The sequence below is a fragment of the Falco biarmicus genome, chromosome Z (genome assembly GCF_023638135.1).
Source record: "Falco biarmicus isolate bFalBia1 chromosome Z, bFalBia1.pri, whole genome shotgun sequence".
In the NCBI taxonomy this organism is placed as follows: domain Eukaryota; kingdom Metazoa; phylum Chordata; class Aves; order Falconiformes; family Falconidae; genus Falco; species Falco biarmicus.
The window spans coordinates 42,880,725-42,893,844 of record NC_079311.1 but is presented as its reverse complement, the minus strand read 5'-3'; the positions used below and the strand labels follow the sequence as shown (position 1 = coordinate 42,893,844).

Here is a 13,120-nt window from a genome sequence, read left to right as displayed (position 1 = left end):
TTAGCTTTTAAACATAAAAAAACACGTAAGAGAGAGAACAAGTGCCCTTCTTTCTCCTTGCATTCTTGGTCTCTTTCTCACCAATTTCCAATGGAGAAGTTCTTGTATCAAATGGAACACTAAATATTACAAAAGTGCATTTACACAGCTAAATATTTAAGGGGAAAAAAGCATGAAAGCATCAAACAAAACAGTATTTATTTTGCCCAACCAACTTTCTGGCAGCTTTACTAAACTGGTTTTCTCCCTTTTCAATACTAATAAATCACAAGCTTTAAGTGTAATCATAACTGTAAGACCATAAAAGACCCTTAAAAAAAAGCAGTAAGTTTGTTTCATGTACCAACCACCTGCCCAGGACAGAAGAAATCAACTAAATTGACCTAAATTACTTAGAACACTTATGTTACATAGTGAAAAGCCAAACAAGTAAGACAGTTTGATTTCATATTGGAAATTGGACCTTACAGAAAAATAAGATCATAAAATGCATCTTTTTTTCCCACCTCCCTTTACTGATCCAAAGGAAAGCAGTCAGTCTTCTGGTTTGAAAGGACCAAAAAGTGACAATTTGGAACAATGTAATTTAGGGGTTTTGACATTTCCAAAAGTAAAAAAAAAATTAAATTGCAATTATAATTAAAGAGGCACATTAAAAAAGAATTAATATGCTCTCCCCCCTTATATCCTCTAAACCCATGCTACCTTTGCGTACATCAAGTGGAACAAGCTGTGGTACTTGGAAAAAAAGCAGAAGATGTGGACAAGTTTGAACTTATCGTATTACAGGCTAATCAAATGGCTACTGAGCAAAGCCTTAAAAAAACAACACAAAGCAGAAGAGTCAAGGGCAATATAAAATTTAAAAATCCTCATTCATCCCTTATCAAAAGATTAATATTCAAGCCTTGATAACATGCTTTTTATCTGTAACTTAGTAATGGAATTTCCCTTAGTAAATAAAAATGTAACTACAGCAAATCCAATCAGCAAAGCCAGTATTTTTTTATCCATCACTGATTTAACATTAGCTATGCCTCTGTCTTTGTTAAAAAGCCTTTAAGATTTACACATGCATCAAACAGCCTTATAAAAAAATTTAGTTTCCTTACCTATGCAAGTGTTTCAACAGTGGAAAAAAGGGAATATTTAGACCACATATCTTTGCTGTTTTGTAACTCAGTTCTCTCAAGAAAGTCAGATCTCTGTCAGTGTATTCACGTCTTTTGATCTTACATGACTTCCCAAATTTTTCAGTAAGTATTCAGCATGCAGTGGAAGATGTATTCCCTTTCCATATGTCGCAGCCACTATAGCACCCAGCTGCAGCATGCCAAAAGTTTTGAACAGGACCAGTAAAAAACCATTACAAGGAAAAGTTTCTGTACACTATACAAATAATAAAATGTGGAATACTTGTGAAATTAAAGCTCCATAGTCATTAGCTATGGATTAATGATTCAACCTAGGAATCAATCATTGCAAAAGTTCCTAATAAAATTTTAATGAAACCAAGTCTTTAATAGAAGACTGAGAGGTCTGCAACACAGTCTGTTTTTTCCTTTAGGCTCATAAGAAGTACACGCTAGCGGATGTACAAGCTCTGTTTATTCCCCACAGGGCCCCCAACTCTGAAGCACTTCAAAGGCCAGGAAGCTCAACACGGAATACTTCCAGGGTGTGCCACAGCAATGATCTCCTTTTGTTGGCTGCTCACACGAATTCACTCTAAAATTTTCTCCCCTTCATACCTTTCCTTTGAGGTGTGTATCTGTTCCATACAGAAGCAGTGAAGCTTAGTGAAAGTCAAGGATGAGATTGCAAAAGATTGAGGACTGATTTCTTTTAACAAACAGAGAAGACTATACAACAATAACAGCAAAGAAAGCATTTTCAATGCTATTTTTGGTCTCTTGATTTCTGAATGACCTTAGTAAAGTCACTCCATCTATCTTTTCTAATTCTCTTACTGAGTGATAATGGGCTGTGAGATACCATTAGCATACTAATAATATTAATAAAAGGGAAAATTAATGTCCACCTTTGTGCCTCATCTCTATGTTAAACAAAGTTACTTGCTGCAGAATACAATAGCAATACTGTATTTGAGCGTGCCCCATGTATGATTAATTTCTGGATATTTATGGTCTGTAGGGCATTTCAATTTAATTAATTCAAAGAGAAAGTATGTACATAATGATCTGGCCTCTAGAAACATTGCATATTCACCTCCACACAAACCAGTGCCAGCCATAAAGCTTTAAACAACATAGGCTCAGCCTCCATCAAAGAGATGCCACCAAAGGCACCCTTTGCTCTGCCTCGCTACTGTGGACATGCTTCACTGCAGTCTCAGGAGAGACCACAGTGACTATTTCAGGAAGTACCTCCATCTATGAAACATTCTCCTTGTTATATCCCAGATCTTGTACAGGGTTACCTGCGTTTCCTTTTAACCTAAAAAAAAAAATAAAAAAAATCCAGAATTCGTCAGAACAAATCAACATGTTTAGCTACACTATATACTGATCACGGAACTGCTTACCACATAGCTGAGGTTTTGCTGTTGTTTCTTTAAATCTTTTCAGAGGTGGCTGAGACACCAACTGCTATACAATTATAGTGCTAAAGGTCTTGCATAGTTTACTTTTCATTTGAGCTCAGGACATGAGACAGTGGAGTTGGTTTTAAGTACATCCTGTCCGCTACTGTTCTTGATCACAATGAAGGTGCTAAGGAGGTCTATGTAGTATTGAAATATAAATCTCCTAGAATTCCCCATTTCAGTTGTACTGGAGACAATAGCATGATGGTGTGATAATTTCAACATTAAGACACTGTTAAGTGGAATTGCATTGTAGGATGTGAGTCAGTTTGTCAGAACAGTGAGGCCAGGCTTTGTACGTTGCCCAGGCAGCAGCACTGCTCCTCTGCGAATTGCCAGGGCCACCAGCATCAGGGAGTTAAAAGCCTTTAAATGGGTTTGCATATGAAAACAGACCCTTATCACCCGGCAGGTAGCTGAATTGCTGAAGTGTTTCTGGAACATAGAAAACTGCAGAAGACAAATATAAATTTTAACTTGTACTGCATAATTGTTTCTTCCCTCAGATAGAATCCTAGGATGAGAAAAACCTGAATAATCACTTTAAAATAGTAATCAAACTCATTTATTGAGTCTGTTAAATGCTTAGGGGGTTAATTTTACACCATGCATATTGTAATGATATGTCCCACTTATATAACTCCTTCTACCAGAACGTTTTAAATTACTTGTGTGCCTTAAGAGATCAGGCTGATATGGTATCTCTGAAGTCTGTGTTTAGGTATTTGTATTTCACCTTTACTTCATTAATTGATCAGTGACACAGACAGCTCTAACTCTATTCAACAGACAGAATATATTTACAAAACAGAAGCAGTTTTAATTTACCTGTTATTAATTTATAATCTATTCCCATGATACAGAGACCTCTACTGAGCTATGTGTTTTCAATACCACAGTAGATTCATCTTTCTGGTCCAGACAGACCTAGCTTGTAAAGCCTCCTCCCAAATAAAGAAGACGTGGGGAGGGAAATCCTTACACTGTGGAAATTCACACTGCCATTTGAATTCAGCAGTACGCTAAATATGCAGAGTGTGAACCCAAACCTCACCATGAGACAGGTAGCTTGGTAAGGAAAACAACCACATTTGGGGTTCATGATTACGACCGCTCTTCCCAGTGTGGGGAAATGGGGAAGGTACATGCACATACACACACACACGCACACACAGAATAAATCTTCCCTAAAGCTAAAAAATTATCAGTTACAACAAAAGCCGCTACCTTCTCCAATTCAAGCAGATTATCCTTTCTACTGAATATTTCTTGGAATTCTCATTAAAAGAAATATCACATATATTGATCTTTTCAATTTTTCATTTTATCAGATAAACTTTCAGGAAAAGAGGAGGGAAAACACCTGTTTTGTCTGTGAAGTTCCTCTCTCTATGTTACTGCTACAACTGCACCTTCCATTAAAATATGCTCAGGTAAAGCTGTTCCTCACCTTAAAGCTTCTGGAAATACTCTCTGTGCCATGCAAATGCCAATCCCAACAAAAATTATCTCGCTCTTACAATTTCTAGTAAGCGCATCCATAGTTACAAGTATAGTTCCTTAATTTTAATTGGTTTTAAGCACACTTCTGTAAGAAAAGAAATAGTTCAAAAGAACAAAGCTTTGAGGAAAGCAACACATACATCATTTTTCAGGGAAAGGACAAGGTGACTGGGAGAACCTGTTATTTCAAACTTCCAATAAATATAAATTCCAGCCATCTTTCTAATACAGTCAAATTACAACTGACAAGAATGTACGGAGTGAAAGAATACACCAGGAAAATACAGCAGATTAAAAACAAATTGTTCATTTATTACAGCTAACACAACGTCATTTTAATACCAGTCTTCTAAATTAGAGAGAATTAGGTAATTTTGAAGTCACAGTGACATGTGCCAACATACAGCCTGATGGATAAACCTAAATGCCAACACTGGGAAACTGTAAAGGAACCAGCAGGGCCTATCAAGGCTGAAATGAAGTGGACATTCAATGCCACCCAGGGCTGTAATGTAGGTGGGACGCAGAGCAGCAGCCACCACTATCTGCCTATGAACTCCCTGTACACATCACCATCCTCCTCTGCTCTCCAAAGTCTTTGGTATGCTTTGTATAGCTGAAAACTACAAAGACTTTGGCTCCTTAGGCCTAGAAGTCAGCTATCCTTGCTGTAGGCCAAGTCCTGCTCTTTTCCAAACTCCCCCTTCCACTCCATGTAAACCTCAACAGATCCTCGGTCCCCAGCAAAGCAGCCTCTGTCTCCCGTAACATGACTTGCAAGTTTTAAAGCATGCCATACGTCCTTCTGATCAGATTCCTTTCATGTGTACAAGGACATTAGATATCAATGTGATTAGGGTAGTACAAGAAGCTAGATATAAAGTGTAGATGAGTGTGCTGCCAGCATTAAATGCATAAAAGCAGATAACATGTAATTTTAATTACAGGAAGATCCTAAATGAAATACAAGACCCACCTTATTCTGGACTTGCTAAACGGGAATTTAGTTTTAGCACTTTTTAATGTATTCAACAGAATGCAAGAAGTCCCTTTAATCTTGGCTAAATGATATTAACACCCACAAAGAGAAGCATTTTCCAGCAGTCCTTGCCAAATCTTCTAGGACAGCCTCCCAGAATGTACTCTGATGGTAACATGTTGTTATACTTGCCAGTGGCTCCCCTGACAGCTCTATGCCTGCACGAGAGCTGAAGAGCCCGATCAGCAGAGACTGGGAAATCCTGTACTCCTCCTGGCACCTGAGTCTGAGCACCCATGGTAACTGATAGTGTGGTGAAGGGAATACAGTAAAACAAAGCAGGAGAGGAAAGTTAAAAGTGCTTAAACCCCCACCAAGCAGTTGCAGTATAGACGATGCAGCAAAGGATAAAAATATGATATGCCTTTCCAATCAAATTTAAACACCACCTTTCATTTTGCTCGGACCAAAAACAAGCATTAATTTGCTACTCTGGTTTTCAAGAAAATACTACCCTTTAGCTTAAAAGTTTACATTGCTTTTGAGACAGTTAATAGCAGAACATGGCAGTGATTTCATGCCCTTAGAGGAAACTTTTTCTTCTCCCAAAAGATGTTCTCCCATATATGACTTCTGCAAAAGCTGGAATATTTGATACAGACAATGGAGATGACAGCCAATTCAGTAGCACTTAACCGCCCTGAGCCTGCATCCACAGCTGCCATCCCAAGCAATACTAAATAACTTCCATACGAGGTCAGCATGGGAAACAGGCATTTGAACAGGTCATATAACTCTATAATTTACTGGGCAAAGTTAATGTTTGCATAGTGCTTTCAGATAAATTCATGACTGTTTACATAATACTTTCATATAAAATACATAGCACAATATTTCACATTAGAAATAAGTAAAAACGGATCATTAGTTTTCAAGCGGGACACAAAAAAAATCTCTTTATTTTCAACCACTGAGTCCTTTAAAAAAAAAAAAAAACAACAAAAAAAGCCCCATGAATCCTACAAATATAAATTCCCTTGATAGGGATTTAGGTGGATCTTCTCTTTGGAAATCTATGTATTTTCAGGTATCTGGACTCAGGAAGCTCTAGCTGACAGGTATCTTTCAAAAGCCAGGGAATTTTTTCAGAGTAGCAAATGTTCTGTTAAAGGGCATACAATTTGATATAAATTCATATGAAGGATTATTTCCAGCTAGATACAGAAATCCAATCGTCTAGCACTAGACCTCTCTATATATAGATACTTCTATGACAGATATATTTTATTAATTTGTACTCCTAGAATAGCGATCCATGGAATTAAATATCCAGAAAAGTCACATTTCTGTGTGACTAGTGAATGTCTGATGTAAAAAATGCAATAGAACAATCAATTTTGGCAAGACAGAGCTGCAGTGGAAAATTTCCAGATAGTAGCTACAGACAGCTCTGAAACCAGACAGATAGGTAAGGCACACCAGATGCTGACATAAGTGAAAGAAAACAGAAAAGAAAGAAAATAGCCCCTGAGGGCTGCAAAGAGCATAAGCCACTGGGCCTAACATCCATAACATACGAATTGGTAAAATCTAGAATAGAAAGGGATTATGGAACATACACATGTAAGTGTGCAGTTATGCCTCAAACACCTCCTGGAGTTCTTTGCAGGAATCAGCAGATCCACAGGCAAAAGAAGCTGGGTTGATACACCTGATTTCCAAAAGGCAATAATAAACAGCATCCCCCATCAAGACTACAGAAGAAATTCAGAGGACATCCTCACATGCCGAGCAGCCCTTGAAGGGAGGAGTCCATGACTAGGAGAATCCCAGAGGGAACTGAGCGAAGGCTTGTAACATTTACTGTCGCAGGATCAGAAGCATCACACTTCTTAGGACACAAAGGGGGGTTAAAAATGAGTTAAAAAATGTGTCTGGTTATTCATAGAAGAGGAACTAGCAGATTAAAGTCACAATGGATGGGCAGAATTAATGCACAAAGTTAAAAAACAACACAGACAAATACATCTCTCTCAGGGCTATGAAACACAAAGAACACCAGCTTTGTTAACCACCCTTCCTTCTCTTCTCCTAACTTTAAATAAAGGACTAGCCTGTTCCTTGAAAGACTGAATTGATCAAAATATTTTCAATTGTGCCTTGGCTTAACTGATGAAAGATCTTGGGTTTTAAAAGTTGAATTTATCTTTTGGAAATCTGCAGCCACTGTATAGAACAATACTGAAAGTAAGAGAAATTCTGCTTTCTTTTTTAAAAGGCTATGGGTTTCTGTGGGTCTATGTACAATGCAGCTTGGACTGCTCTAAAAATATTAGACACCGCTGTGCCATTGAAAGCATTGTTTTGCTGCATGAAATATAAGCAAAGCATATAGGCTTCAGGAAGGAAAAAAGAGAAGACATTAATACTGGCAAGCTTACTGTCATGAATGCTGCATTTTGGTTGAACAAAATATTTGATAGGCTTCTGGAAAAAAGTGATTTAAGCTTTAACACCTCTAAAATGGCATTTTTCATTCCTCGCCTGCAATTTGGTGTCTCCCAATCTAACTTTTGTATAAATAGTATTCATACACTTAAGCAAACCATTTACATATATTGCAACATGAAAACAAAACACAGGGTTTTAAGCAAGGGCAAAGGGCCTTGTAATCTCCGAATAAAAGTTACTCGTCCACTTTATGTAATTAATCGTTTCCTTTCATTTGATTTTCTGCACATCCTATGCCTCTCCAAGTTTTCCGAGGACTGTCTGAGGACATACAAAGTGACTAGGGCATCATGCAAGTTACCGTCACCGACTGCTGTGTGTGTCATTCGCTGACAATCCAGAAGAGGGTAGAGTTGCACAACACACTGCTACTTCTCTGCTGAAAGGCTATGCTTAGGGACACAGTCAACTTTGAAACCAAAAGATTGATTAATCTATCTTTTTTGATTCCCCTTTGTCACACTGTTAAAAGTTTAGGACACAAAAAGAGCATGCAGAGTTCTGAATCTCACCTCCTTAGTCTTTCAAAGAAGTTATTTAAATACATTTCTCTGCAATTCACCACTATGTTAACAACCTACAGATAAAATAACTTAATTACAGTTTCCGTCAGGTCAATAGCTATCAAGAATTTTATAATTGCACTACAAAGAGAAATTTCACAGTCAAAGACATGTGACCGCTAAATGAAAGTTACTCTTCTACTCGTCAAACAAAACCGCACTCATGATGCTAGTTAGGAGCAGCTCACCAGGCCTACATATTGATTAACGAAGGTTAACAGGAAAAGAAAACCCACTACGCTGAAACCGCATTTTCAAATAGGGCATATTAGACAGTATATTGGTAGAATATCTATTATAATCCAAGGAACAAACCCTCCTAAATTAACATACACTATCTGGAAACAGATAAAAGTATTTCTTCACTGTCTCTTTACCAAACAGCATTCTAAATTACCTGAATTCATTTTTATGCATTTCAGCTATTTTCTTCTCGAGTTTTTGTGACTGCTTGGGAAAAATCTTAAAGTCGCTGATGTAATTCTCTGGGTGTTCATCAGGATCATAATCACCAAGCTCAGCTAAACAGATCCGAAATACAAAACAAAACAGAAAAATGCAATCGCAACATTATTTAACAAGGAAAAAAAGTCAGTTAATACAGTGTAATTCAAGACACTTCCATGACTGGAAAAAATCCAGCATCTCTCAAGAAATGCTATGCTGAAGAATTGACAGTTAACTGAAAGGACAAAATTTGTAACTGCCACTGCATCAATGAGTGTCAAGTGAAGTTCATGGTTGATTAAATGCAGCAGTAATTAGCAGTCCTAAACTATTTTCTGTGGCAGAAATGTGCTCTGTAGAAGAGAGGCATAGGTAATGTTCCCCCTTTGAATACGTGTCATTCTGGTACCAGGCAGAACTAAAACAACGCTCCCCAGATTCTACTGCTTTTTACACCAATTTATCCTCACCAATATGGACTGGTTTATTTCTGTTCTGGCAGAGAAGCACAGGCTGTAATATTATTTAAGGTGGCCCACAGTATTTGATTCCTCTTCTAAAGGATGCATCACTTAGTTACCCAAACATGGCATTTGGTGTCTTAATTTTCGAAATAAGCCTCCTTTAATAAGGTCTAGGCTCAATCATGGTTTGGATACACTACCTTATAATGCAGTAAGTCCTTGATTCATTTTAAGGCAGAATGAAGGGGATTTCTACATATACGACATCTCTAATCAGATATCTAGCTAACTGGTTCTCTGTGTGCAACCCAAGACATATACCTGAATTTGGCACTAAGGAAATGACAGGGAGGGAGAGAGGGAGAATAAAAAATAGGAAGGGGGGGGAAAAGGCCTTTCTCCTTGAATTAAGTCTACTGTTTTTGCCATAGATTCCATTATCACACAGTTCTTCTTTACCGTAAGAAAGGGCACTGAACGACACTTTTCCCTGCTTAGTTCAAATGGAATAGGCTACATTTACCTTCATGATTCAGAACAGAACTTTGCTTTGTTTAGAACAGATATCAAACATTGATGCCATACTTTTTCACTTAAATACTAAGACAACCCATTTTTTAATATTTTTTTTAAAGTTACAGTTTGGTTTTAGTTGGCTAAAGGGCTGAATCACATAGAACATTTTTACAGTGGTGTCAGTGCAGGGAAACTACAACTACAAAAAAAAAAAAAAAAGTACATCCTGCTAGCTATATTCCCACAACAGTTTTGAGTTTCTCTTTATGATGAACACACCTATGAGTTAAGTATTTAAAAAAGCCTGCTGCTTGTACTTACCTTGGACAATACAGGCACCCAGGTAGGCAGCATCCGAAAAAGAACACAGCAGACGGCCATGGAAAATGTCTCTTTTTATTTGTAGATATAAGAGGTATCTGAAATACAATTTAAAAAAATAGGAAATTATGTGGCATCTTTTTGTAACAGATTTAACTTATTAGTGTGAAACCAGCTGTGTAACTATTCTGGATCGCTCTCTTGCTACCTTAAATGGCAGGAAAAAGAGGCAAAGCATGACTACAAAAATTAAATGTAAGACAAGAGATTCTTCTCAGTAACAATAAAATAATGACAGCAGAAGCAACAACAACCCACTAAGCGCTAGCACGGAGAGTACTTTGTTTAAAATGTACAGCTGTTACAATGCTTATTGGTAAGGTGAAATAAAAGACAGTAATGTAAGTTTGTTTGAACTCTCATTGAATACAGGTTTACACAAGGAAATCCTTCTGTTGCTATAGTCAAAATAGCACGTTACCACAGTGGAGAGGATTACCTTCCTTTTCTTTTTTCAGTCTGTGAAGAATCCTAGATTAATTTTTGAGACAGAAGCAACTGCCTGAGGCCCAGAGGGGTGGCAGGCATAGGGGATCTGCCTGGAGGGAACCTCTCCAATTCCTCTGAGCTGCTCTGCCTCCAGAAGAACTGGGGAGAAGAAACAAAAGGCTCCTTCTCCCTGCCCTCCGCCTCCTACCACCGAACAGCATTATTTCCGATAGCAGGAGGGAGGCGAAGCGGCCACGCCATTGCTTTTTCTCTCGCTTCCTCCCCTGGAAAGCAAGCCTCCCAGAGATGGAGCGACTCACAGCCCAGCGACACGTTTGCAGCTCCTTTCCCAGCCACCAGGCTGGCTACAGCTGCACCATTCAGCAGCTTAATCCCTCCAGGAAAATAAACCATTTAGGCATTGCTTTAGCCACATAAAGTCAACGAGCTCAAGCACATTATCAAACTCTGTGGCTTCTGCAGACCTTCAGGACATTCCCTGATGCTGCCAGTCCTCTCTAGCCTTGAGCTACAGTGTAGCCAATAAAAATGTGCTTTATGAATAACACTGATGTCAGATGCATTTTGCCCAAGCTACCTGGTTCTGTGTGGACCGTGAGCTCCTGTGCCAAGTAGCTTAACCAAAGCTTACAGTGAGTTCTAGTTTGAGCAAGACTGGAAGTATTATCTGAAGGGCAAGAGAAATTTACCTCCTTTCCTTGGATTGTTTAATAAATGCTACATAAATGCAATTATCATTGAGAGAAGCAATTTGTTCTCATTGTGAATGCATCCCTTCACTCAACAGTATTACAAGTTTCTACCAGCACCTTGCACTTCAAGGTCTTTTTTTGTTACTATTTTTCAATCCCTATTTTTTTCCTGTAATCAGTGTCCACTAACAGCTCACTAATTCCGTTCCATAATTTTGTACTGCTACAGTACAGGTATGCATATCAGGGTGTACTGAAGGCCTCAGTGAAATCCATTAAAAATTCTTAACCTGCAATGACAGGCTACTGGAAAAAGCTCAGTATCTTGATGCAAATACCATACATAACCTAGGCAAATGAGCAGTCTCCATCCTAAAACTTTTTAGTAAGTCTCTCCAGGGTGAAAAATCAGGTTGTCGTTCTCCAGAGTGACCATTAACTTCAGGCCAAACTGAGTTCACCTTTTCAGAAGTGCCAAAAAAGAGCCACCTGTGAAAGGGCATTTCACAGTGCAGCTTGTTAGCTGAGCTGTAAGGTCAACAGACCTCTAGCAACACTGCACATAGGTGAGTTCTGAGTTTGAAAATTACTATAATGATATACAAAGTACATAAGCTCCTGGGAAAGCATATTAACCCACTGATCCTGTCCTACATTTGCAGATGTGGGACTGAGATGAGAACTAAGAATCTGAAGTCTCAGCATCATGCCATGTCCAATTCTCCAGCTGTATGGATAGAAGCAAATCCTATAAACAGTTACTTTTCTATGAATATTTTGGTATTTACAAAAAGAAAGAATAGTTTTTCATGAAATTCTCTCCCATGTAACAGAATTAGGCAGCAGCGCTGTCCACTTTGACCATATAGCACAGACCATTATCTTCAGAGACCAGGGAGAAAGGAAAATCTTCAAGAATTGACTCAAAGCACCTATTCAAGAGTCAGGCAGCCTCTCTCTTACTCTCTCTTTCAAATGCTATGCAATAAATCACAAGTTAAGATTCCTGGAGTGAGGTGGCAGGGAGTTCCCCTGCCCCCCAGTATGGTTATTTTATGAGAATAAACCTGAAAAAAACATACATGAATTCACTAGGTTTCAAAACCTTTTCCTTTTTTTAATATAGGGGGACAGCCATAAATGCAACAGTTCATGATGGGTCATTAAGATACTACACCAGCATTTAAGATCAAGAACAAAGCATCAACAAAAAAAAACTTAGAATGAGGGCAAAACCTCATTTCTATGCATCCCACCAAAATTCTATATAGATGAACATAGGAGCTTGGGTGGGAATGTGCAGACCTGTGGCATTTTTAAGTAAATATTTTGCTGCTGACCAGGATCGATCAAAGATCCTCAATGCCGTTACTAAATTTCTGCATCTGTAACAGTCTCAGTTGTCTGAGCTAATATTAAACAAATGTTTATTTTCCCCAGAAAGAAATGAAACAGGAATAAATACAAGTTTTAAACTAGTTTCTTGCTTAAGCCTATTTGCAATATGAAACTACTAAAACTTGTCAAAAAATACCCCCCAAAGTTAGCTTCATTACAATAAAAAATAATATATACTTTTTCAATCTATATTGTCAATATATGCACTTTTGTCAATTACATGAAGCTAATACAAATGTATTATTATCCATCCCATTCAGCTAAATCACTGGCTCTGCAACTTGTTCAGAGTTCAAAAAAAATAAATCAGGATTTTAGAATTGCAGAAAATTTCTGTTATAATTTTTCTGGAACTTCAAAATAACACATTTTTCATTGTCTTGTCTCCCTAACATACCAGGAAATATTTCCTTTCTGTAACAATCAGGAACACACGATCTTTTGCTGTGAGGTATGTTAACAGAAAAAAAATTCGAGTAAACTGAGGATATATAACCAAACCAGCACATAAGATATTATTTTAGGGAAAAGAATATCTGTGCCTCAGATAGGATTTCCTCCCAGTGATCACCCTGGGATGACAGAGCTGAACACAAGCCATCACATAGGCT

The 13,120-nt window shown here is 38.0% G+C and overlaps 1 protein-coding gene across 1 annotated transcript in view; it reads right to left on the bottom strand.

Annotated features, from left to right (window-relative positions):
* Positions 1-13,120, bottom strand: part of FRMD3 (FERM domain containing 3) — a 140,718-nt gene that overhangs the window by 32,813 nt on the left and 94,785 nt on the right. The window contains exons 5-6 of the mRNA XM_056325495.1: positions 9,910-10,007; positions 8,559-8,682 (exon numbers count right to left, since the gene is read on the bottom strand). Of these exons, the coding sequence (XP_056181470.1) occupies positions 8,559-8,682; positions 9,910-10,007 (222 nt within the window). The remainder of the gene's footprint in view (positions 1-8,558; positions 8,683-9,909; positions 10,008-13,120) is intronic.